General features: G+C 44.0%; 1 protein-coding gene across 3 annotated transcripts in view; it reads right to left on the minus strand.

Annotated features, from left to right (window-relative positions):
• Nucleotides 1-27,616, minus strand: part of Ttc7b (tetratricopeptide repeat domain 7B) — a 222,094-nt gene that overhangs the window by 125,926 nt on the left and 68,552 nt on the right. For all 3 annotated transcript variants that reach the window (XM_031356455.1, XM_031356456.1, XM_031356454.1), the window contains exon 5: nucleotides 25,304-25,425. In XM_031356455.1, the coding sequence (XP_031212315.1) occupies nucleotides 25,304-25,425 (122 nt within the window). The remainder of the gene's footprint in view (nucleotides 1-25,303; nucleotides 25,426-27,616) is intronic.

Consider the following 27,616-nt stretch of genomic DNA (forward strand, 5'->3'; position numbering starts at 1 on the left):
CTCTCCAGGCTGATACCCTCCCTCTCCAGGCTGACACCCTCCCTCTCCAGGCTGATACCCTCCCTCTCTAAATGGTGCTTCCCTTCTTTCCCCTCTTAGAATCCCCTTTCTCCTTCATCTCTGTCTCGTGTTCTCTCTCTCTCCCTTCTTCTCTCTCTCTCTCTCTTCCTTCCTTTCTCCCTCCCTCAAATGTCACCTTGATATTCTTCACAGCTGAATACAATTCTGATGTATGTATTATTCATGTGTATATCTATATATTTTCATTATATATTATTCTGCTGAAGGAGATCTAGACTGGCTACATATCTTTGCTACTGTGCATATAGCAGCAATAAACATGGACATGGAATTATCTCTGGTTCGTTGACTTAAAAGTTCTTTGGGTACATATCCAGGAATGGTATAGCTGGGTCATATGGCAGTTCTGTCTTTAGGTTGTTGAAGGACCTCTACACTGATTTCTATCAGTAAATAAACCTCACCAGCATTTGTTCTCCTCTGTTATCTTGATGACAGCCATTTTGAGTAAGGTGAGATGTAATCTAAAGCAGTTTTAATTTGCATTTCTTTGATAGCTAGAGATACCAAAGTCTTTCTCAAATGTTGATAGGCCATCAGTGTTTTAAGACCTGTCTATTCAGCTCAATAGCCCATTAACTGACAGGATGACTGGGAGGGTGGGGGTCATTTTGTTTTTACAGTTCTTTATGTATTCTTGCTATCAGTCCACTGTCTAATGTTTATTTGGCATAGATAGACCCCCAATCTGTAGTCTGTCTTAACTTTGGTGATTGCTTTCTTTGCTATAAAGAGGCCTTTAAACTTATGCAAGCCTACTTGTCAATTCCTTAAAATTATCTCCTAGGCTATGGGAGGATTTTTTTTTTTTTTCAGAATGTTCCTAGTCTAGAAGCGTTTTCCCCCAGCAGTCTTGGTGCTTTGGCTCTTATATTAAGATCTCCCCTTGAAACTCCAGCACTGCCACAGGCCCCCTCTGTACAGATCTCCTTCTGTGGCTCTGAAGCAGCTTTTCCCAGTGCTGAGCTCCAAATTCACACTGTTAGCATAAGCTTACAATGGCATAAATTTTGTTCTACAACTCGGAACAGTTACAGCTCTTTGATACTACCTTCTGAGTCCATCCAACAAGAGGGAGATGTATTCTGAAGAGAGCCAGAGCTCCAGCATCAGCTTATAACAGAAAGCCAAGGCTGAGATGGGTGAGAGGACCTGAGAACCTTTGAATGTCAAATTCAACATGTCTTTCTTTTATTTATCTTTTCATTTCTTAGAAGATGAGTAGAAAAAGGAAAATTCTCTCCTTCTCCATGCAGTATGTATTTATTTATTTATTTAGTCTGAGTGCTTTGCCTGCATGTACATAAGTGTACCCCAAGCATGCTGTGCCCACAGACGTCAGAAGAACAGGGAGCTGTCATGTGGGTCCTGGGAACTGAACCCAGGTCCTGTGCAACAGCAGCTAGTGCTCTTAACCCCTAGCCATATACTTCTAAATTATCTACTGACTTCCAAGTTTGGCTCAGGACAGTAATATAGATTCAGTCATCATGAAAACTCAAAGTTGGGTTGCAAAAAGGAGCCTTCATATTCAATGTGAAACCTTTGGAAGGAAAGGGAAGCCAGGCCTTCCAGGGTAAACTCAATTTCAATTTCTCTCTGGTCAAGAATCTCTACGCAAAGTCAATTATAAGACGAGTCAATACGACAACCGCTCTCCTGAGCAAAGAAGCAGTTTGAATTTTTCCAGTTTCTTTCTTACTGACAGACACTGAGCTGCATAAGAAGGGTATTTCACCAATTGAGTGTTTTCCTATTGAGCAGTTTCCTATCAAGTTCCAGCAGGTCCCTGAGGATGCTCTATGAACAGGGTATGCCATCCCTGCTTTACTGTATCCCAAGTTCCTCAAACAGCAGCTGGCTAGGTATCTGCTTAACCACCAGGCGCCAAATGACCAAATCCATGAAGATGCGCTTTCTCCCTGCCTCCTTGCCCTTCTACCTCACTAAGCTTAGGCTAGCACACAGTGCAATGGCATGCCCTCTTAGCACCCTAGACAGTGCTCTGTGGAGCATGGAGGCCAAGCAGGCTTTCTTCCTATACCACAGCACACACCTGCCATGAATCTAAAGTTAACAAGTTTTAGAGACATGGACATGGATATGGCAAGGTTTGGAGGAGGCGAAAACCTGCAGGCAGTTTAGAAAACCCCTTCTGTCCATGTACCTCCACATGTTTCTCTTGGTGCCCAGAGTCCATGGGACCAAAGCCAAGGTTTCACTTGGTTGTTTCCTAGCTTCCTTTTGAAGAGGCAAGTGTTGCTTACCTGGGGGTTCCCAGCACAGCTGCAAATGTACCTAGCAGCACTAGGCACATGTTAGTTCACCAGACAACTCAACACCTTGAGAGCAAAGCCTGGTTACTTTGTTGTTGTTTGGTTGGTTTTTGGTACCTATCTCTCCTGGTCTCAACAGCCTCACAGAACTGGCAGGACACCAGCTGATGGCTAGCGAGCCAGGAGACCCTCAGGAAAGAAAAGAGTGAGCAGAAGTCTGCTTTCTGAAATCTCTTTCCCTGTCAATTTTTTGTGACTACAGGGAACAGCTAAAGCAGATTCTCACATAGAAAGATACCCCTACTCCCCACCCCCACTGTGGACACTGTCAACATTTAAAATGACAGAAACACAAGAATGTACCATCTATTTTCTGAAGGTCAATAGCTCTTAGTTCCCAGCTTGAGACTCTTGCTTCTCCTTCATGTCTCTTAGTATCATCTGTTCTGGGAATGTGTGACATCAGAAATAGATCTCCAGGTTGGGGATGAAAACTGCATGCTTCCTGGTACCAAAGGATGCTCAGCTTTCCCAGAGCAAAGCCTAGCTTCTCCCCTTGAGCACACTCTTAGCCTCAGATCCAGTGGCATGCATGTGTGAAGACAGATGGCTTCTGTAGGCAGGGGCCAGGGATCAAACCCACAACCTTGGCCTCATTAGCAAAAGACTCTACAGAGCAAGCCAGCTGCAGCCTAGATATAGCAATGGAGGGTGTGGCGGCCACGGCAAACTGGGATGTGAACAAGCATGCCAGGCTTCAGGATGTCTCATCTCAATCTAATGAGAGTTGTAGTAGGCTTAACAACATTTTTTGGATGACTCCACCAACGGAGGCTTCCTCATGACAAATGTGAAGTAAATGTGTGTATAACTGGTCAGCTGGCCAGGCAGCATGAGGTAACAGGGACACATCAAACCAGACACAGAGAGTAGCTTCTAGGAGTTCATATAACATGGGCCAGGTACATATCACATATCACAGGGACATAAAGGAATCCATTTAACAGATATGCAAAAGAAAGCCCACAGTGAAAAAATAAGCAAAGGGAGCCAGAGGGCTGCAGACAGCGAGCGCATCCTTCTCTAGGTTCTTCTTTACACCACCAGACCCCAAATCTCTGAGGAACAAGAAACATAGGAAAACGAGTCCTATCTTAAATCCTCCTTCCTTCCAGCCTTTGGGAATAGTCAAAGGACATCAACATTCATTAAAGGCTGCCTCCACAGTAAACTCATCAGGGAGCCAAAAAACAAACCTTCTCTCTCGTGAACATAACTGTATCTTAATGTACAATTTTCTTAAGGATGTACTTGTACTTTATGACTGTTTTGCCTGAATGTATGAAGCGTACTTTTTTTGCATGCCTGTGCCCACAGAGACCAGAAAAGGGGCCCTGATTCTCTGGATATGGATGTCGGGAATTGAGCCTGGGTACTATGCAGGAGTAGCAATGCCCTTATCCACTAAGCAATCTTGCCAGACCCATAATGAGCTTCATTTAATTCCAGGAGCCCAAAAGAATCCAGTGGACTCTTGGATCCCTTCGTGTAATACTTCTAACAAACTAACCATGTAGATCTATCACAGGGGAAATTGCCTTTCCATGTATTTGTTTAGGAATCCTTATGTTTATCTGTAAACTAAAATTATGAGAGATGAAACATTACTGACTCTGGAGTCAATCCTCATGGGTTTAAATCTTCTGTAAGGGGAACCTCTGTCTCCATTTTCTTATCTATTTTACAGCTCACTGATTTGCTATGAAAAGAGAAAGCGAGTTAAATGCATGGAGGAAGTGTTTTTAAATGCTATCCATCATCAAAGCTATAATCCTCCATGATGGCTGGTTTTATGTCAGTGTCAGCTACAGTCATGGAGGAAGATACCTCACTGAGAAAAGGCCCCCACCAGACTGGCTTGTGCATGACCCTGTGGGGGCATTTTCTTGATTGATGATTAATGATTGATGTAGGAGGGCCTAGGTCACTATGGGCAGTGAAACCCTTGAGCTGGTGGTCCTAGGTGCTATAAGGAAGCAGTCCGAGCAAGCCATAAAGAACATGCAGTAAACCGAACTTCCCCAGGGCCTCTGCATCAATTCCTGCCTCCACGTCCACGTTCCTGCTTTGAGTTCTTACCCTGACTTCCTGGAATGATAGTCTAAAAACTGTGAGGTTTAACCAACATTTTCCTCCCCAAGTTGCTCTTGATCAGGGTTTTTAATCACAGGAAAACCCTAACTAAGACATCTTCAAAAGTATACCACCGAGGAGGGGAGAATACTAGACTCTACCTTCCAATTAATAACACAGGAAAATCTTTATTTCTTTAGAATCATTTAATTTTGAAGACAAAAATGGCATTCCCTAGTTGACTCCTTCACTCCCTTTGCTAGGCTTCAAAAACCAACAATGCCATAAGTAGCCCAGGAAGATTCTGTCAGGCCTCTGATGATAAAAGTCAACAGCTGGCTCCAGTGAGATGGCTAAGGGGTAAAAGCTGTGGCACACTCTTGCCTAGACACAAGCACACACGCAGGCATAGTTAAGGAAAGGATAACTGATGCCATGTGAGGCCATAAGAAACATTCTGCTCCTTGTGCTTACCTCTGCGGGGAAGGTGATGGTGACATCTCCCGAGAGGCTGAGTCCCAGCCAATCCTAACACTGAACATGAGGGGGAATCATGGGGTTTAAGAAGTGAGTCTTTACTATATGCTACCTCAGCATAGGCACCTGGGGACTGCTCTGAACTGATGAGGAAAGACAGGACAAACCAAAGACTAAACTCGGCAGTGAAGTTTTACAAGATTTTATAAGCCTGTAACACAAAAATGCAAAGGTCAGAGTAAGTCCCGGAACACTATATTTACTCTACTACAAGTGCCTGCTCCGCAGAACACAGGCTGGGCCTCCCTAGTTTGTGCTGTGAGGTGAGCTCAGTCAAGTACAGAGCATCACTGAGCACCAAGCCAATTGAGTATTTACTTTGGAAGATAATGGTAGTGAAGAAGCAGGACAGTGTAAGGCAGGAGTCCTAACAATTCCAAACAAGCCTGGGTTCTGTGCAGCAAAGTCATAAAAAGGTACTTGTCACCATCCTATTCTCCCAGTGCCTGGGACCATGGGGGAGGAGAAAGGGAGGGGTCCTTCCAAGTGAAGCACACACACTCCTGCTCAAAGTTCAGGTGCAAGGACAAGAGTGCATTGTGCACTTCAGTGAGCGAAAAGTAGACACTACATTTCTGATTTAATACAGTACAATACTCCAAAGCTAAGACAAATGAAAAAAGAAATCCAAGAGAAGACTTGAAGGACTATTAAAGCCTTTAGGCATTGGGAAGCCATGGCCCAATGGCCCTAAGGATATGAGCAGTAGCAGAGGGGCAGGTAACGAAGGGCCTCAGGATGGGAAGTGGTAGAAACCTTCTGAGGGTGGCCTCGGGTCCCAAGCCCAACTCTACCCACAAGCAGCCTAAGGGCACCCAATTACTAGCTAGTAGAAAAGGAAGGACTGCGACATTAAACTGTTGAGTAAAACGTCCCGTGTTCTCCGTGGGGAAAGAACGAAGCAGAATGTGGGTTGAGGAAGCACAGTGCCTATGGGGTCCCCGGGTACCCTTGTGAGTTGTCCCAGATAGAAGCTGGGAAAGGTGAATAATTTAAAATTATAGAGGAAGAAAAGGGCAAAGTTGAGGTGGCCGTGAGATGGGGGTGGGGGGAGGGCAGGAAGGGAGCATGAGATGGGAGGCATGTGGAGACATGGGCCAGGAGGGACGGGCCAGACGCCAGGCAAACACAGAAGGGAGGAATCCCATTATCAGCTCTCTCCTGCTTTTCCTCACCTGAGACAAGGAACAAGTGCCTCCCCGGATGGGCAGGGGAAAGCACCCCAGAGTGCAGACCTGCTACTCAGAACCATCATCCTTGCAGCTCCCTACCCTTGGCCAGCTCCACCACCCACCATCTGGCCCTCCATGGCACACATAAACACTTACTGGGTGGAAGCCAGAAGTAGGCACTATGATGCTTGGTTTAATAATAAACACTGCAAAATCAAAGCTGATCTCCCTTATATGCTCATGTATACTTTTAGATGTGAAGATGGGGAAATATGTCCATGGCCACTGAGCCAGTAAACAGAAAATTTGGGATCAAACCCAGGCCCAGTATAGTTCCAGTGCCGAGAAAGTTGAAAGATGGCCCTGCCATGATGACAGACCACACACAAACTTGAGAACACAGCTAATTCCAGCAAGCAAAAGCCAAGCTTACCCAGAGTAAGGAGAGCAAATAGAAGACTGTGCTTGGGCCAGACCTAGAGACTAGGAGACCAGCAGAGAGCTGAGAGTTCTGCTGAACGGTCTGCCTCAGACAGAAACACTGCTCAGAAGCCGGTCAGCTGATGAAAGAGATGCTGTTCTGATAAGCTAATGGAGAATTGGGTCTGCATGTGCATCACCAGGACAAGCTTCTAAAGAGTGCTCTCTAAACAAGTGCTTTCATTTGCCTCTTCCTAGACAGAGTACATAAGCAGACCAGAGCATGGTGGTCAGCTTTCCCTGTGCATTATAGAAAAAGGCCCACTATGTGCTGTCATTCATGCCACTCTTTCATCATGAGAGCAGAGGACCCTCTTCTGGGCACATCTTGGTCCCCACAGGCTGGTATAGAAGCAGACTGAGACTACTTGAGATAACATCACTACCAAAGTCACCATCACCTTCTGCTGAGATGACCTTGCACACCCTTCCCAGTAGCTTTCCACCCATCTCTAAGGCAGGCAGGGGTTCATTTCCTCAACAAACTTGGGAAAGAGTTCCAAGGAGAAAGAAGAGCCCAGGCTAACAGCTCAGCAAGCCAAGCAGGACCTGGGAGCCAGCCTTTTCTGGATACTGCTCCGTTCTACCTTCTTACCCTCCATTAATTAATTTATTTATCCACTTTACATGCCAATGGCTGTCCCCCCCTTCTAGTTCCCCCTCACAGAGTCCATCAGTCACCCCTCTTCCCTTATCCTTTGAGAGAGTGCCCTCAGGGTATTCCCCACCTCCTACCCTCCTGCCCTGACACATCAAATCTTTGCAGGGTTAGGCACATCCTCTCCCACTGAGGCCAGGCCAGGCAGCCCAGTTGGAGAAGGGATTCCACAAACAGGCAGCAGCTTTAGGGATAGCTCCTGCTTCAGTTGTTGGACCCACGTGAAGAATGAGCTGCACATCTGCTAAGTATGTGCTTGGGGCCTCAGTACAGCCTATGTATACACTTTGGTGGGTGGCTCAGTCTCTGAGAACCTCCAAGGGTCCAGGTTCATTGACTCTGTTGGTCTTCCTGTGGAGTTCCTATCTTCTTCAGGGCCTTCAGTCCTTCCCAACTCTTCCATCTGTTCAATGTGTGGCTGTGGGTCTCTGCACTTGTTCCAGTCAGCTGCTAGGTAGAGCTTCTCAGAGGTCAGTTATGCTAGGCTCCTGTCATGCATGTTCTTTTGGTGGTTATCTTACTTAGGATGGTATTTTCTATAGATTGGAAAAAGATCTTCACTAACCCTACATCCAACAGAGGGCTAATATCAAACAAATAAAAAGAACTCAAGATGTTAGACTCTGACAAACCAAATAACCTAACTAAAAATGGGGAACTGAGCTAAGCAGAAAACTCTCAAAAGAAGAATCTCAAATGGCCAAGAAGCACTTTAATAAATGTTCACCATCCTTAATCATCAGGGAAATGCAAATCAAATTGACTCTGAAATTCCACTCTGAAATTACACCCATCAGAATGGCTAAGATCAAAAACTCAAAACATAGCTCATGCTGGTGAGGATGGAGAAAGAGAAGCACTCCTCCAGTGCTGGTGGGATTGCAAACTTGTACAACCAGTGTGGAAATCATTCTGGCAGTTTCTCAGAAAATTAGTAATAGTTCTACCTGAAGATGCAACTATACCTTTCATGGGCAAATACCCAAAAGATGTTCCACCATACCACAAGGATATGTGCTCCACTATGTTCACAGCAGCTTTATTTGTAATAGCCAGAAACTGTAAACAATCCAGATGTTCCTCAATGGAAGAATGGATAAAAAGAAAAAAGGTGGTACATTTACACAATAGAAAACTATTCTATCTTAATTGGTCCCTCATTTATTTTTTAAGGCCCTTTGTTGTATAAAATATATAAACAGAAGGCCACAAAAAGCAAATTTATCATTTATTATAAGGCAAGTATACTTGTAACCACCATGCAAGCATCTAATAAGAGAAAAAAGACTATTACCACTCACCCTATCCCAATACAGGCCTTTAACAGCTGAAAGTGGCATATGAAGATACATATAAAAGCAAGCAACAAGCCAGGAAGCTGCATTCTCCATGGCTTCTGCTTCAGTACTACCTCCGTGTTACTGCTGTGAATTCCTGCCCTGGCTTCATTTGATGATGAATTATGGTAAAGATATGTAAAACAAATAAACCCACTTCTTACCAAGTTGCTTTTAGTCATGGTGTTATCACAGCAATAGAAATCCTCACTAAGATAATGACTTAGTTTCTTAGACACTAAGTGAGAATTTACGAATTTAAACATTAAAAACCTGTTGCAGTTTTTTAATCCTTTCTGAAATTCCAATTACTCCCTATTTGGCCTGAGTCCTTGTCACATGACCTAGAAGATTTTGCTTGCTGCCTTGTCATGTGACCTAGAAGACATAGTTTCCTTTATGTCTCCACCCATGTAAAGATATATAATCTGTCCTCAATATAGAATGAAATTTCTTTTTTACTGGAATACAGATTTCAAGATTACTATCTGGGAGGCAAAGATGCTCACTGCTAATAGGCCAAGTCACCTTGGCCAGCACCTCCCACCCATACTCACAGAAACCTCTTGGCTTCCTACTGATGTTTTCAATTCAATCACTTGAAGTTATGACTATGGTTTTCCTTCTGATATTTCTATGTTACATCGTGTGCTAAGAACACTAGTTCTCAAGAACACAAGGGCTGATAGGATTGGAGATTCAATAACTATCCAATTACTTTATCCTATGTTCCATGAAAAAGATTTAGGCTAACAATACTTAATTATATCTAACAATAGTAATTATGATGGCTAGAAAGTTTCTAAGTTACTTCTATTTTCTGCATATGAAGTCAGCACTCTCTTTGCATTTCTAATTTATGTACTATATGCATTCCTACATTAAACTGTATTTGCTATGAGACATGCAAAAAATAGAAAAGCATAACCAAGCACAGGAAAAAAAAGACAAATTCATTCTAAACTGGTCAACATGCAGACATCTACACAGGACTCTTATGGTCAAAGAATTTACAGAAAGATATTTTAAAACTTTTTTGAGACAGTGTCTACTTTTATTTATTTTATGTATATTGATGTCTCACCTGCATGGGTGTCTGTGTGAGGGCACCAGATGCTCTGGAACTGGGGTTACAGAAGGTTGTGAACTGCCACGTGTGTGCTGGAAACTGAACTTGAGTACTCTAGGAGAGCAGCCACAGCTCTTAATCATGGAGCCATCTCTTCAGCCCCAGCAATGATTATTTAAAATTTTAAAACACAGCTAATATGGTGCAGCTGCTGGTAAGAAACACTAAAGAGAGAAAAGCAGGAAGACTAAGTTCAAGACCAGCCTGGGCTACATGAGACCTTGTCTATAAATAAATAAATGGATAAGTAAACAGGAATTCTCAGTCAGTACATGGAAACTGTAAGTAGGCTTAATAGGAGCAGTCAGATGACAGAATAAATAAATAGAAATTTGCTAAAACACAGAGTGGAGACTGAAGAAAACTGAACAGCAATGTACAATACAAAGCCCTGAAAGATAAAGGTTTGACAAAAACCTTTAAAGGCACAGCACCCATATAATGACTCGCATACAGGGAACTGCAGGGAGAGCAACGGTAACTTCTTATCAGATACTAGGGACCAGATGCTGAAAGAAAAAAGCACCGGCCAAGACGCCTATGTCCAGTGAAGCTATCTGTCTGAAACCGACACAGAATAAAGGTGTTCTCAGGAGAACAAAGGTGGCGGAATTCATAAAGCACAGACCTGTAGTATAAAATGTTAAGAAAGTCCTTCAGGCTACAAGGAAATGTCACCAGAGGGTGATAGGAATCCCCGGGACTGAACTAAATGTCAGTGCCTGGTAAATATGAAGACTGCATCTCTTCCTTCTGGTCTCTTTAAAAGTTCTGCTTTAGAAAGAGGACAAAGAGAGAAAGTAGTACACTGGATTGCTGTGTTTATAACATGAAGACACTAACAGTGCTGAGAAGGAGGGGATGCTCAGCAGGGAAGAGGACTGGCTGCTCTTCCAGATGACGCAGGTTTGATTCCCAGCATCTACTTGGTTGCTCACAATCTTCTCCCGTTTCAGGGGATATGACATCCTCTTCTGGTCTCTGCAGGCTCTGTCTACACATGGTGCACAGACATATATGCAGGATAAACACCCATACCCATAAAATAAGTTTTGAAAAACTAAAATTTTAAAAGGAAAAAAATGAAACTATGTTGGAGTAAATTAAGTCATTACTAATACGGAATATGGTTGGTGATGGCGTAGCAGGTAAGCCTGACAAGCTGAGCTGGTTATCTGTGACCCCCACATGATAGACAGAAGGAGAGAAACAACTCTCATAAGTCGTCCTCTAACACTCCCCGCCCCATACACACACTCACTTGGGGGGGGGATAAAAATGTAATGAATTTAAAAAAAAGAAATGCTGTGATAATTAATATGCATATTGTAATCCATAGGATTCATTTTTTAAAAAAGTCCTCAAAAAACCTAACAGAGGAGCAGGGCATGTGGTGCACAGCTGTGGGCCTAACACCCAGGTGGCTGAGGCAAGAGGATCATGAGTTTGAAGTTATCTTGGTCAACACAGTGAGACAAAAACAAAACAAAACAAACAAAAAAACAAAACTAAGAACAACCCTCTCCCCCAGGGCACATGTAGAAGCAAAGAACAAAAGAGTCAGTATATAGCCAACATTGCAAGAATTGTATCAGGTGAACATGAGTAAATATTCACTGAGAAAGCAAATAACTTTATGGGATTAAGAAAGCAACATCAAATATGCTTCATGTTGGAGATACAGTGAGAAGATTTCACTCCAAGGCATAGAGAGGCTGAAAGGACATAAAACAACACAGCACTGTAAACTGCAATCGTAAGGGAGATGGAACAGTTTTATTAATAGTAGATAAGATAGGGCTGGAGAGATGGCTCAGCGGTTAAGAGTGCCAACTGCTCTTCTGAAGGTCGTGAGTTCAAATCCCAGCATCCACATGATGGCTCACAACCATCCGCAATGAGATCTGACCCCTTCTTCTGGGGTGTCTGAAGACAGCTACAGTGTACTACATATAATAAATAAATAAATCTTTAAAAAAAAATAGTAGATAAGATAGACTTCAAATAAAAAAAAAAGGCAAAGAGTCATCTCTCAAACTCCAGCTAACAGCACAGTGAACGAGAAAGACGAAAAGCTGCTCTCTAGCCCAGGGGTAAGACAGGGGTGTCTGCTTCTCTGCATTGGCTGGAGGATTCCTATCAGTGTGATAAGGCAAGAAATTAAGGCAGGTTCTGAAAGACGAAGCAAAACTGTTTACTTCACAGATAGCAAGCATGGTCCTATACGTAAAAAGCCTAAGTCATCCTTCAAGAAGAGCGGTTAACAGGAGCTGGTGCTATGGCTCAGAGGACAGAGGCAAGCCCGGCCACCACGTGGGTCTCCAGGACCCACATGATAGGATCAGAGAACTGACTCCCACAAGTCGTTCTCTGACCATTCGCCTACATATGAACACACAAAATAAATACATTTGAAAAAGAACTAGTAATGAGATTATCATGTGTGCAGGCTACAATATCCAAATATAAATACCCAATATTTTATAAATAAAAAAGATAATTTGAAAGTGAAACTAAAAAATCAATTCCATTCACTGTGGCTTAAAAGTGAACTAAAGACACTCAGGAATAAAGTTATAAAAATGTAAAACCTGAGCCGGGCAGTAGTGGCACACGCCTTTAATCCCAGCACTTGGGAGGCAGAGGCAGGCGGACTTCTGAGTTGGAGGCCAGCCTAGTGAGTTCCAGGTCAACCTTTAATTTTTTGAGACAAAATCTCTCATTTTGACCTTTGCTTTCAGCTAGGTTGGCTATACAGCAAGTTCCATGGATCCACCCGTCTCCATCTCTCCACCACTGAGATTACAAACACATGCCACACACTGGCTTTTAAAATATGGGTTCTGCATATAACCCCTTGCAGGTACATTAGAGACTATGCTGTCTCCCCAGCCACTTATGAAGTCTATTTTTAAACTATTTATTTTGTGTATGTACACGTGTATGCAAGTACCTGTGGAAGACAGAGGCCAATGCTGAGTGTCATCCTCAATGGCTCTCTAACTTTTTAAAGATTTATTTTTATTTGTTTTAATTTATGTGTATGTGTAAGTTGCTACATGTGTGCTGGTGTCTGTGGAGACCAGAAGATGGCATCAGATTGCTTGAAGGTGGAGTTGTAGGCAATTGTGCGCTGCCTGACGTGGATGCTGGGAATTGAACACAGTTGCTTTGGAAGAGCAGCAAGTACTCTTAAGCACTGATCTTTCTACTCCTCTAATGCATTTTTTTTTAGATAGAATCACCTACTAAACTTGAGCTCATTGGATGGACTGGCTGGCCAGCAAGCCCCAGGGCTGCTCATGTCTTCACCTCCCCGGGGCTGCAGATATAGACACGAGCTGAAGTGCCAACTTTCTATAAAACATTTTTTAGAGAAATAAAAGCTATTCTAATTGGAGAGTCATGGGATTGGACCATCTGCTTCTATAAACTTAGGTTTTATTGTGAGCATGTGAAGCCCAAATTGATCCAGAGTTTCACTGTAGTCCTTACCAAAATGCTGGCAGACTTTGTTGTGGTAGAAAGATGACAAGCCTAAAACTTATATGAAAATGTCAAAACTGAAAACAAGCCAGGTGTGGTGACACACGCCTTTAATTCCAGCATTTAGAGTCAGAGAGAGGCAGACAGATCTCTGAGTTCTAGGCCAGCCTGATCTACATAGCAGGTTCCAGGACAGTCAAGACTATGTAACAAAAAGACCCTGTCTTAAAACAACAACAATAAAACAACAATGACCCCTGCCGAAAAAACTGGAAATAGAGCCAAAATAATTTTGAAAAAGAATAAATTTAGAGGATCTATCATACTAAATCTCAAAGTTTATAATACAACTATAATATTTAAGACAATGTGGCTTAGCTTAAGTATAACAACACAGTAATGAAGGGGGAGAAATCCCAGAAATGAAAAATGAGCATTTGTTCAGCTGGGTTATTTCCCACTAAAGGGTCACAGCAATTCAATGGGAAGAGAGGATACTTTCCAGCAGATGATATTTGGACTGCTGGATGGCCACATGCAAAACACCATTAGATCCTTACCTTACACCATATGTAACTATTATCTCTAAACAGACTGGAGGCCTGAAATAAAGGCTAAACCAACAGAGCTTCTGGAATAAGACATATTGTTTAGACTTAGACATACTAATAAAAGGGTGATCTATAAAATAAAAATTGGTAAGATGGACTTTATCAAAATGAAAATCTTTTTCTTCTCACCTGACACATTAAAATGAATGTATAAGTCACAGACAGATGACACGCATAAAATGCCAACCTGATGTCCAGACTGTGTAAAGAATTCTTAACATTCAATAAGAAAACCAAATGGAAAACAGATCAAAAGCTCTTGGATGCTTCACCTGTGAATAGATCCGTCACTGCAGAGGACAAAAGGATAGCTGATGAGCAGGTTAGAGCAGCTGGTGTTGTTACTCTCTAGGTAGGCACACACTAAAAGGAGCAATGTGGCAAATGTATTACAATGGATCTAAATAAAAGACCTGACAAGCACTAAAAAGAATATAAAAAACCTGAAACCCTCATTATTTGCTGGTGGAAATATAAAATGGAATTGCTGCTTTGGCAAAGAGTTGATCAATTTCCTAAAAGCCAAACAAATTTAACAATTCCTTACCTAGGAATCAACACACAGGAATGGAAACACTCTCCGAGGTCTGCGCTGTGTTCACAGCAGCATTTTCTATAGGGCCCATAAGTGGCAAGAGGATTGCCCACTAGTTGGTGAATGGATACTGACATGTAGCTCAAGATAATGGAACAACCATTTGCGTCTGAGGGCGGGAGATGCTAGCACTTGCTTCACAAGTATGAGTTCAGATCTCCCCCTGCCCCAAACCATAAAACAAGCCAGGGATGGTAGCATTCATCTGTAACCCAACAATGGTAAGATGGGAGAAAGAGACTGGCAGACCCCTAGAAGCTTGCAGGCCAGGTAGCCTAGCCTACAAGGCGAAACTCCATGGCCGCTGAGAGAGCTTCTGAAGGAACGATACTCAAGTTGTCCTCTGACCTCTACTGGTATGCACACCCATGTACACACACATACCCATTCACACAAGTGCACACATGAACATACACACACAGGCACGAATATATGAGCACAAGACACCCACACACGCAGGCACATGTATGAGCACACACACACACACACACACACACACACACACACACACAAAGAGGAATGCCCTTTGGATAGATGCTAAAATATAGGTAAATTTAAAAACCATACTAAAAGTGGAACATCTAGACTACACATACTGTCATTACATGTATATGAAATTTCTACTATAAGAAAAGCTGTAGAGACAGAACATCTGCAGTTGCCTGGGGTTAGGAAGGAGTAGGACTGGAGATTATAATCAGTGAAATCATTTCAAGATTCGAAGTAACCTCCTATGAGGGCCCATCAAGCAGCCACTCAGAGACAGTGAGGATACAAATGATGCCAAAGGGAGGCAGAAGGAAAAAGATCCAGAAGAAAGATACTGTGTGTCCATGCCAACTCAGAGAACTACCAAAAGCACTGTGTCTAACAGCTGAGAGTGTAAACCTAAAATAGAGAGGAAGGTGAAAAGCCAAATATCAATTGAAAATACTAGTTCATCATCTTTAAATCTTCTCATTAGATGCAGGCTTTTGCGAGAACACACAGACACAGGCTCCCATCTTGGTGGGCAGATCTACAGCAGCCACTGTCATATCAATAAGAATGCAGGTACCTGCGAGACAATGGACAATTCTTTCTCTTCTTTTAACAAAAAGTTCTAATAATACCTTAAAAAGTCATAAATTATGTTGCTGTCATCTCCTGGGCCTTTAGCTCAGCTTTTCCTTCTACAATCTTAACTGTTGGCTAAAAATATTTCTGCAAAACAAGAATGGAGAGAAAAATGGCAATGTAAAAAGAAAGATAAAGGAGCCATCTCTGGAGTAGCCTGGGGCTCCTGATGTCTTCTCATAAAATTTAATTTTACTTGACATGTGAGCTAGGGAAGGCAGGAAGCAGGCTAACACGCTTCATTCTAGGCAAGTGCTGGAGCAGCAATGCCCACACAGTATACATCAGTAAATTACCACGACAGCTCCCTACGGGCTCAGTGGGGCAATCTTGCCTTTCTTCTTCCCCAGACAGGTTGTGAATTCCTCATTACCAGCAACTTATGTCAGTTACTTCAGAGGTCTACTCTCGAGACATGGCTAGAAAGGCCATGCTAAATGCTTGTGTGCCTCTATATCCAACTTCACCTCATGAGGTTTCAACAACATGCTTAAAGGCTTCAAAAAATTAGGGGGCTGGAAGCTGTGGGAACAAGTACCCTAAGGAACTAAAGCCACGGAAATCCGTTCCCACTGTGGGAGGTCCACATCCTGAAGAAAGAACAGGTGGCATCAGGGCCTGCTTGAGGCACTATACAATGCCAGCATTGCCATAATCATCCTCCAAGCTCAGAGACAAGGTAGAGAGCCAAAGATTCCAGAAAATAAGTTCCATTGCTGGTGTCCAGGAAACGCCTTAATTTTGTGGTAGTTTGAATAAGAATGTCTCCCATAGACTCATGTATCTGAACACTTAGTGCCCAGTTGATAGCTCTATTTGAGGAGTTATGGGACCTTTAGGAGGTAGAACAATTCCTGAGGAAGTATGTTACCAGAGGTGGCCTTTCAGGGTTTATAGCCCCATCCACTGCCTGCTTACACTCTCTGCTTCCTGTGTGTGGTTGAGATGTGATCTCTCAGCTTCCTGCTCTTGTTACCACGGCTTCCTCAGCATTATGGACATCTAGCTCTCTGGAACACAAAGCCACAGTAAGCTCTTCCTTAAGTTGCTTTTTGACATGGTGTTTTATAACAGCAGCAAAAAAGGAACTAACACAGATCCTCAACAGTGAAGGGAAACTGCTGTTTCCCTCCATCCTCCTTCAGCGAAGGGAAACTGCTCAGGACCACCACCTGTTGGCCTCAGCACATCTCCCCACGCACAGCTAAGAGGAAGAGCAGAGACCCAAGTTCCAGGGAGCTGCTCCAGGCCACCTCTTTCTTTTCATATTCCACTCCCCTCAGCACATCACTTGGCACCTCTGTTGTTAATAAATACATACTGAATTAGTCAGTTTTAAGGAAGATATATGACAATGAACTACAAGCCATAGCTATTTCTGTCTAAATGCCTGGCACTGTTAAAGGTGCAGATCTCTTCCCAAACAAAACAGTGAAAAGTTCCTGCTGAGTAGCATTTCTTAGTAAACTGAGGCAGACATGAACACAGTAAGCCACAAACAGCAGCAAAGCGAGCAGAGAACAAGGTGGACAGAAAGCTCCTGCTGCACCTCAGAAGCTGACCTTGGATTCACGATCAATTGTCTGGAAACCTAATAAAGATAAAATGCCATTTATATTACCAGGCAACATGGCTTACTATAGCAATGACCTCTGATTCATAACTTACATGTGGACCAATAGGAGTTACAGACCCTCATGGCGACAATAGCTCTGAGCAGCTCCTGAGTGTGCTCATCATCTGACACTGGGCAGATACTATCAAAGGCTCTGGGAATCCCAGGTCAGGGAGACAGCAGCACACTTCCCTGACAGAAGTCTGACAGAAAGCAGCCATGGACAGCTGAGGCCTGCTGAGAACACTCATAGCCCGTACTTCTCTCTTGACTCTTGTGTGTACATCTAGACAGATGGGTCCTGTTTTAGTTTCTTTTCTGTTGCTGTAATGAAACATTCTGGCCAAAAGCAACTTTGGTTGGAAACAGTTTATTTGGCTTACACTTCTAGGTCACAACCCATCACTGAGGAAAGTCAGGGCAGGTACTTAAGCAAGAACTGAAAAGAATCGTCAAGGAACACTACTTGCTGGCTCACTCTTATCCTTGCTCCCAAGCTCATGCTCCATTAACCAGCCTTCTCCAAAGCCCGGGCCTCCTGTCTAGGAATATGGTGGTGTCCAGAGGCTCCCACACTGATCGGGTCAGTCCCTCATAGACACAGAACCTGGGCAATCTCTCAGTTCAGAGTCCCTTGGATGATAGAGGTGGTGTCACGCTGATAGCTGGACAGGAACCAAGTGTGGTCAGCAGCATTCTGGTAGGTCAATATTTAACAGATCCAGAGAAGATCCTCTGAGAGGCACGGTTCATCATGAAGCTGTTGCTGAGCAAACCAGTACTGAAGAGGACAGACGCAGACACAACAGGCTGGCTGGCTTGGACGAAATGCCTCTGAGGATCTTGTCACCCACGCCTCCACGCTACTTCAGTGGTGACTGGTCACTGCTGCACTTCAGGCTTTCTCACTTGCTCAGAAAAGGAAAGAAAACTCCCCCAACTCATCGCATCTAGGGCAATCTCATATAAAAAGGGTTCGGCATTATAGCTATTTTAAACATTCCTCTCTCAAAGCAAGGGTTTGTCTAGCTTACCACCTTACCTCAAACAAGTGACTGCTACAACACATCTGAAATTCAGACAGTGGCCAGCACAGCACTCCTCCACCTACACTGAGTGCTTCCTGGACTCATTTCTTCACATTACACCCCTCACCCCAGAGCACAGCTCAAGAACTGGTCTGCACACACCACCACTGATATGTGTGCCCTTCCTGGGGGAATCCATCTCCAGTTAGATCAAGAGGCATTAGGAAATGATCTCCCAAAGATCAAATTAGCTCTGATTTTTTTGACACCAAATTATATGATTTTCTTTTAAAAGGAAAGTTTCAAGATAAAAAGAAAGAAAAATAGTATTATCTCCACCCCCTTTCTTAAAAGGCTTAGTCCATTTGTAATTATTTATTTTTCTGATAGAATGGAAATTCCATAGGGACCATTTGATATCTGGACCATAGTCTAGATATCTTTAGATCTTTATATCTTACATAAAGTTCTGACAGATGATTAAATACTCGATCAAGCAGGTGCATATGCATACTCTTGCACACACACACACACACACACACACAGAAGACATATATATATATATATGAGAGAGAGAGAAAGAGAGAGAGAGAGAGAGATCTAGTTGTTTAATACAGGGAAGCAATAGTGTATAGCTGAATAAACCTTCTCTGGGAAGGGCCTTTATGAGATGCAATTACCTGTCAGTTACTTCAGTCCTCCCTACTTTGGCCTACCGTGACCTACCCCATCCTTCTGGAGCCAAGGACAGACAAACATGGCTGCCCCCAAACTGGGCAGCTTTCTAGAGGAACAGGAGCCTGATACACTTGCAGCTAAGTATATTGGTGAAGCACTGAGAGGAAGTACCTGTGGCAATATTTCATCACAGAGAACAGTAGACTTTGAGTTTCATCATTAAAATTGAAACGGATTTTTGTTTCCATAGTCAAGTTTTGATGGCATGAAGGGATAAAGCTGACCCAAGGCCACATTTAAATATAACAGAGCTTTAATTGATTCTTTGATCTCAGTCATGGAGAGCTGGTGGAGAACCTGAGTGCTGAGACAGTTCCAGGACTTGCTCAACCACAGCCGCCACTAGTTCCTTCATTTTGAAACAGTCCAAGTGAGATGCTTGACAGGTGAACATCAGTCAAGTCTTCCGGATATGTGAGTGCCCGAGTGACATTGCATCACCAGAGTGTCCTCAGCTGGTAGATAAAGAAAGGGATCCCTACCTACATCCTACTCTACCAGAAACAATCTTCTGAAGCTGAAGACTCAGACTCCCCATCCCCCACTTCCCAGTGAGGTCCAGGTGCAAATAGGATACAACCTATAACTCGGAAGCCACATAAACCAGCTCAACTGAAATGGGGGCATGTGGCTGTGGGCACTACACTCCTGCCAAATGAACTACCCTGTCCCTGTCTCTATGAAGCACTCCACTTTTATGATCAACAGCTTCTCTAAGCATATCCCTTAGACAACTGTCTCCCATAGGCTCACATCCTTGAACACTTGGTCGCTGCCTGGCGGTGCTGTCTGTGGGAGTCATAGAGTCTTTAAGAGGCAAAGTCTTGCTGGAGGAAGCATGTCACTGAGACTGAACTGTGTAATGCCATCCTTATGCCACTACCAGCTTGCCCTCTCTGCTTAGTGTTTGGGGGTAAAGGTGTGACCTCCCAGCTTCCTGCCCCAGCTTCCTGCTCCAGCTTCCTGCCCCAGCTTCCTGCTCCAGCTTCCTGCCCCAGCTTCCTGCCCCAGCTTCCTGCTCCAGCTTCCTGCTGCTATGCCTCCCCTTATGGACTTTTCCAAACCAACTCTTCCTTCTATAAGTCGCTCTTGGTCATGGTGTTTTATCACAGCAACAGTAAAGTAATACACATGGCATGTGATCTCCCACCATTTTTCTACTACCCACCCTGCCAGCAGGAATTCTACGTGGAGAAAGCAAGTGTAAAGGGAAACTGCGCTTCCCAGGGCGGGCAGTGACAGCTGGCTGTCAACTTGACTACATTTGGAATGAACTATAATCCAGAAATGGAGAGCCCACCTGTGATCCAGCTTTTGAAGCTGGAAGACACAGGCTTTTGATTCAGATCTTGACATGGAGATCTTGAGGCATAGTAACCATGAAAAGCCCAGGCAAGGTAGTACATGCCTTTAATTCCAGGAAACAGAGGCAAGCAGATCTCTGAGTTCAAGGCCAGCCTGGCACAGAGTAAGTTCCAGATGTAGTCATCTTGGTGGGCTGCACCCTCTGCTGGAGGCCTGCATGAGGACACTGGAAGAAGGAAGGCTCTTCGCCTGCTCGCACTTACATTTTGGAACTTACTTCTTCAGGATTCCAGGTGAAACAACTCACGGGACTGAGCAACTACAGACTATAAGTCGTTACAATCAATTTCCTTAATATATAGAGACATTTCATTAGTTCTGTGACTCTGGAGAACCCTGACTAATACAACATAAGGTCACTTTCTCCTACATTTGTTCCTGGCTTTCTCCAGTCAGGCTTCTGCTCTTGCCCTCTACCTGGTCTTCTCAAGGTCACAGTATCTTCTGTAGTCTAAGGCAGTGTTCAACCTTTGCTCTTCTTCCCTAAGTGCTCAGGACTACCCTGCTGGCTCTCACAAAGCACCCTCACAGCTTCCCTCCTGCCTCTGCTGGCTTCTCTCCCAGATCTCCTCTTTACATCACCCCCACTCCCCACAGGTGCCTGAGCTAGCTCCTAGACCACACTTCAATAGTCATGCTATGTGCTCATTGATTCCACTATCTCTGGGCTTTAAATATTATCAATATGTCAAAATGCAAGCTTTAAGACTCAAATTCAGGCCCTGTCTGTGTTTGTCCATTTTCCTTGCTGATGCTACCCCTCAGGATGCATAGCAAACAGAACAAGTTCAAAAGCAAGCTTCCGATTTGCCTTTTTCCAGGCTTGATTCTCTCCTTGTTGCCACCCTAGGCCTTCCCTTTCTGCCTTCCATATCTAGGCTATCTTGAGCTGATCTAAATACTTTGTAAAGGTCAACAAGACTATCTGAGAACATTAAACCATTTTGAAGCCCATACTTAATAGAGATTAGTGGTCTGTTTGTTTTCTATAAAAACAGAATTCCAAAGCTCTTGTATAACTTGTGAGCGCCTCAGGGGAGTCCCAAATCTGCTTCATCCATGCTGCTTTCTATGAGCAAGGGCCTCCCATGCAGAACAAGAGGTACCTTAGCCAATGACACTCTAATAGGCTTGCCTCCTAAGTGCTGAGAGACTTTCATTTTAATCAGTGCTTACCCTCCCTGCTTAAAGCCAATTTAGAAGCAGAGGAGGCACCCATACCTGACATGGCTAACAAAAGCTAAGTATGAGAAATGTCCCTTGCTGCCCTGGGCTTACAACAGATGGTTGAAGAGCCTGAAGCAAAATGTAATGTAATGCAACCCACCACCACCATCCCTCCACCACCACTACCAACCCCTGAAGCCAAGCTTCTCTGGTGATTCTAGCTCTGAGTAGTGACTCAAGTAGGGAAGTAACATTTCTCTTCTAGGAAGGCTGACAGGAAGAAACCATTCTTTGCCATTGGCTGTACTTCCTAGAAAGGACTCTGCTCTTCAACAGGATATCCAATCAGCTCTAGCTGCTTCCCCAACACCACCAATATGATGTACGGTGGTTTGAATATGCTTAGCCCAGGGGGTGGCACTATTTGGAGGTGTGGCCTTGTTGGAGTAAGTGTGTCACCGTGGGTGTGGGCTTTAAGATCCTCATCCTAGCAGCCTTCAGATGAAGATGTAGAACTCTTCGCTCCTCCTGCACCATGTCTGCCTGGATGCTGCCATGGTCCTGTCTTGACTGAACCTCTGAACCTATAAGCCAGCTCCAATTAAATGTTGTCCTTACAAGAGTTGCCTTGGTCATGGTCTCTGTTCATAGCAGTAAAACCCTAAGTAAGACATGTTGTCAGTGGGAAGTGACCTGCCAGGAGCAGGTCCAGGAACTGCAGACAAATGTCCAGTTCCAAGCCTGGGCCTATGGACCCCAGCAACCAAATGATGCCTGCTTCTCTATAAGATACCACTTCAATTGACTTAAATCTCATCATACATTTAGCTGTTAAGTCAGCCGAAGCAGGCAGGCAAGGCAGGCAGGCAGATAATGTTTTGTTGGGTTAACACAGACTTCCTGCTTCTACCATTGCTGAGTTACGACTCATGGCCTTTTATTTTCAAACAGTGTAGCATTAAGTTGTTCAGGCTGACCTTGAACTTGAAGTCCTCCTGAGTTACAGGTATGCAGTACCACACACAGCTGATAGAATATTTTCATTCTTGATAGGCTTGCAGCTGCCACTCAAGGAGATCAGAGAAAGATATATGAAGGATATGTGAGTTCATTCTTAGTCTGGCCATATCCAAGGACTCCTCGGACATGAAGGCTGGGAGTGATAGAGGCCTGAGTGGTGACCAGGGGGGTGGAAGGAGATGAAAAGCACCACTAAAAGGAGGGGAGGAAGGAAAGAGGCTCACAGGGCGGCAGGGGAAGTAAGTGGGGGAGTGGTTCGAGGAGGAGCAGTGAATACAAAGTCAAGGCAGGTAGGCAGGTAGGCAGGTGGGCAGGTGGGCAGGTGGGCAGGCGGGCAGGTAGGCAGGTGGGCAGGATTAGACACCAGGGCCAGGAGCTGATGCTAGTCTCAGGTTCTCTGGAAGATACTCAAGGATGGTGGTAGTCACTCCTGGGAAGACTGGGAATTATAAAAAGTAAGATTCGTTCCCACAACTCAAAGAGTTCGTAAGAATCACCCAAATGCTAAGTATGCAGTTGAGTAAGTTTCTAATGCATCTACATTGCATTTTCTTACCACTGAAAATCACTCTGTTCATCCACACAGAAAAAAAGAAATAAAGAGAGATGACAAAAAGCAGTGCACCAAAAGACAGAACTGTAGGACACCCCAGAGCACAGGACAGCAGAGCTCCTCCATGGTGTGCAATGTCCGGTGAGAGCTGACCCTCTCTGAGAAGCCCACCAACATGTGCCAAGCATCCTAGGGTACTGGGAGCATCCAAAACCATTCGGGCTTCAACATGGACTCCCACCTCCACATCTGTAGTAGCTCCCACAAGTGTGGCCAAGCCCAGACTTTGAACACTGCAGATGGGAGGAACCCTTGGAGTAGCTGGTCTGTGGAGGATGGAGAAGGAAGAGATTGTAAGGAAAGAAGAGAGGCTTCAAAGGTACGCAGGCCCAGAGGGCTGTGTCAAACATTGTAAAGGAAAATGCACAGGAAATAAGCCACAAAGCAATCCACTTTATGTGACCCATGCAAACCCCTCAACTGAGAACCTTAGTTGAGCCCAGTGGGTAGCTGGCATTTCCAAGGATGAGGTCAGACGGTCCTATGTCCAACCCACTTCCCTAAAACAGGCTTCAATAATCAAAATGGATTGTTCAGACTGCACAGTTACTCGCACAGAAGGCATTTCCTGTAGAAGACTTGGCCCTTGGACTTCCCAACGGAACTGATTTCTCCCTCTGGATTTCCATATCAATACCATCCCCCAGCCCTCCACACACACAGGTTAGAGACAAAGAAGGGTTGCTGCTGTGATGGCCACCATTTATTGTAAAAAAGAAAAGAAACAGATGACTAGAAAAACATCCCTTTTCCCCTCCCTCTCCTTCCACTTACAGAAGCAGAAAATAGACTAAGGGACATGCGTCACTGCTCAGTTGATCTCAGTCAGTGGCAGATGAGATCATACTTGAGAGCCTCTTTGTGCCAAAGCCACAAAGCAAGCCAAACCTTGGGACATTTGTTATGGTCTTCAGTGGGCCATGCTGAGCTGAACCAGTGAACTTTGGAGCAAAGTAGATCTTTCTTCTCAAAGAGTTTAATAAGATTTGGAATCTAAGATTTTATTTTCCATGAATATAAAGTGGGTGCATGTAGGAGTGAGTTACCAGGCAGACTCTTCTGAGAGCTCTTGAGAATGAAGAGAGCAGCTAGCTCCAGTGTTCACTGTGTCAGAGGGGGCCACGCCCCTCCTCTCAGTCAAAGCACTACTGGACTACTGCTCCTAGAGGGAGGGGACAGGCGTCTAGGGGCCTCCCATGCAAACCTTGGAGAAGCTACAGAGAAAGCAGATACCTACTGTTGGTCTTCATGCACATCTATCCTGCAGCACAAGTCAAAACAAGGACAACTGAAGAGACATGAACAGATCAGCACATTTCTCACCAGAACAACACAAAAGGAAAACAGATGTCAAAGCCTTAGAGAGCCAGCCCTTCCATTCCCGTCCTGCATCCCTTTCCTAAGCCTCTCAAAGGCAGTCTGAGTAGAAAAGGTCCTGACGCTCAGGTCCTGAATTCTACTGCTTGGCAGATCCAGTTTTTTGTTCAGAAAGTGATTCTGTGTGCTGGGGTTTGTTGGATGAACTGTAGAAGCAGTGTCATTCACATGGAGAAAGGGCATCTGAGATGTGGCATCATCAGCACCACTAGCCCTGTCTAGAGCTCCCTACTTGGAGATTATAGTCACCCAAGTGCCTTCCTCCCCACCTTTCCATCTTCAAACTTCACAGGAAGTCAAGAGAGTCAGGTAGAGAGAACACACCAAAAAACAATGTTCATTCTTATTACAAAACATTCCAGTTGTATCACACAGTGGAGTGGCCTCGTGTGTGTGTGTGTGTGTGTGTGTGTGTGTGTGTGTGTGTGATATCTGATTCTATCACACTCTACCTTGGTTACTTTGGAGCTTACTGGTGAGGTTAGATTGGCTGGCCAGCTAGGCTCTGGAACCCACCTGTCTCCACTCCCCAGTATTGGGATCGTAGGCAGGCCTTTGCAGTTTAAAACTGGCGTGCCTAGTTTTTACATAGATTTGGATCCTCTTGCTTGTGTGGGGCAAGCACTTTACCCACTGAGCCATCGCCCCAGTTTTATAAATCATATTTAAAATCACTTTGTTCTAACAACTGAGCCAGAGACAGCATATTAAAAGACTAATTTCCTTCTTAGGAAGTGAATTTAAAGCAACAACAACAAAGAAAGCTTACCCATTTTTGAAATAGAGGACATGGGCTCTCTGAAGTCCTGTTTCTAGGAAAAAACCTAGTTCTTGATCGTGGGGAGCAGGGCCAGGCTTAGGGCTTCTGTTCTGAATATTAGTTAGTATTACCTAGAAGGGGAGAGAATTGGAAAACTAATCAAATACAGATCAATGCCTACTTCCCTCAAACCCTAGCTCCAACACACTGGAAGACTTGAACAACCAAAGTCCTCTGGCAGAGACAGGTGCAGTCTCTGAGTGCGAGCATTAGCAGCAGAGATGACTTCTACCACAGGGGGCATCTGGGCAGCCCTGTAGCATGCTGACTCTGAGAGCTCATGGTACTAGCAAAATCATCAAACGTGGAGTCTCGGCTAAATGCCAAGACATTGCCAGGGAGGCTGTGTGAAGGGTCTTGGCAAAGAGCAGGAGGTCATTGCCCACCAATGCTCTGCTCAGGCGAGCAGACTTATTCCTCCACCGTAAGCCAACATGTGATGCAACTGGTACTAATTCTAGAATTCACCAGGCTGCAGGGCTCAGGCCAGGAGGCTGAGCGCCATCCAACTAACACTCAAAGGCAGAGCTGAAGAAAGAACCCTCTCTCCCTAAGCACAGCCTTGGGAAACCATGGATAACCAAGTTGAAAAGATTTAAATCTTTAGTTCTGAAAAAAACAAAACAAAATGAAACAAAAACCCAAACCAACCAAACAAACAAACAAAAAACGAACAGAACAAACAAAACTGCCAACTCCTCAGGTGAAAGGCTTCCACGATGAGTCTAGAGGGAACTATAAACACACATCAGCAACTCTCTTTAAACTCAGGAGTCAAAGCATTTCTCAGAGAGAATCAGACCCACGTATAAAAGCCACACATGCAAACATGCTGCTCTTGTTTTCTGGAAGTCAGCAGCTCCTTAAAAGACTCAAGCCCAAATATCCTAAAGGGTTTGAAATTGCTCTCCAGGGATAAGTGAGTGAAGCAGTTGCTGGCTCTCCAACCTGCAAATTTTCCTTTGGGCACAAAAGAACTGCACCACACCGGGAACCCATTGTTGGAGAATGAAATCCAGGTGCTGGCATCTACCGCTCAGCAGCTAATCCCAGGCTCCGCCCACCTCTGCAGGGTTCCACTCCCCAGGGACAGGCATCTCTACTCCACTGCAGCTCCTCTTCTGCCAAGGGTCAAGTGCTAGGGATGCACAGGCTCTTTCCTATTCTCTCTTATGTCGATCTTGAGATGACAGCATCCATTACTATGAGCTTCAAAATTTCCTGGCATGTGACCAACTCCTCAATTTGAGTTCTAATCCAGGTCTTCTGGCTTTCAGACTCAAGAAGCAACTGCGCACCTTGGAGGTCCAACACTGAACCTTTCCAAATCACTCTTTATGTTCTTTTGACAATGGCTTGCTTTTACTTTTGAAATACTGCATTCCTCACAGTAAAAATAATTCACTACAGTCCAAATGGAATTAAAAACTACCTCATGCCGGGCAGTGGTGGCGCATGCCTTTAATCCCAGCACTTGGGAGGCAGAGGCAGGTGGATTTCTGAGTTCGAGGACAGCTTGGTCTACAGAGTGAGTTCCAGGACAGCCAGGGTTATATAGAGAAGCCTGTCTCGAAAAACCAAAAAAAAAAAAAAAACCTACCTCATAATTCTATGTAAACATCTGCTGGATAACAATCTAGACCTCTCTCTCTCTGTACATATGTATTAAGCAGAGACAAAAACATTTTACAAAAAATTCTAGCTTTGAATTTAAGTCATTACATGTAATTTAATTAATCTTGACAAAAGTAATTAAAGTGTAACCAAAGTAGTCGTGGAGTCAGGAATTTCCTTCCTGGTAGTAGGGGTCCAGTTCGGTTTTCACAAATGCCAGGCTAGCACTCTAGCACTAAACTACATTTCCAGACCCCCAGAATAATTTTGTTCATGTAATTCATTAAAAGTTTAAAAGTTAAATACAAATTTTATTGTAGCTACAGGTACATTAGTATGTGTGTATAAAAACTGGTGTAAGGGGGAGATAATTAGTTTTTAGCTACATATTTTAGCTTTATATGGTAACTAAAGACCCATGATATAGTGGGATTAGTGCATCCACCCTTTCTATTTTGACTTTTCCTTCATTTATTTTTATTTTACATTGCTATTTTTAGATTTAAGATAGATAGAGGTACAATTGGATACCCTTATGTTTGGTAGATGATAAATAGAGGTACAATTGGATACCCTTATATTTGGTAGATGATAGATAGAGGTACAATTGGATACCCTTATGTTTGGTAGATGATAGATAGAGGTACA

Source organism: Mastomys coucha, unplaced genomic scaffold, assembly GCF_008632895.1.
Source record: "Mastomys coucha isolate ucsf_1 unplaced genomic scaffold, UCSF_Mcou_1 pScaffold6, whole genome shotgun sequence".
Taxonomy (NCBI): domain Eukaryota; kingdom Metazoa; phylum Chordata; class Mammalia; order Rodentia; family Muridae; genus Mastomys; species Mastomys coucha.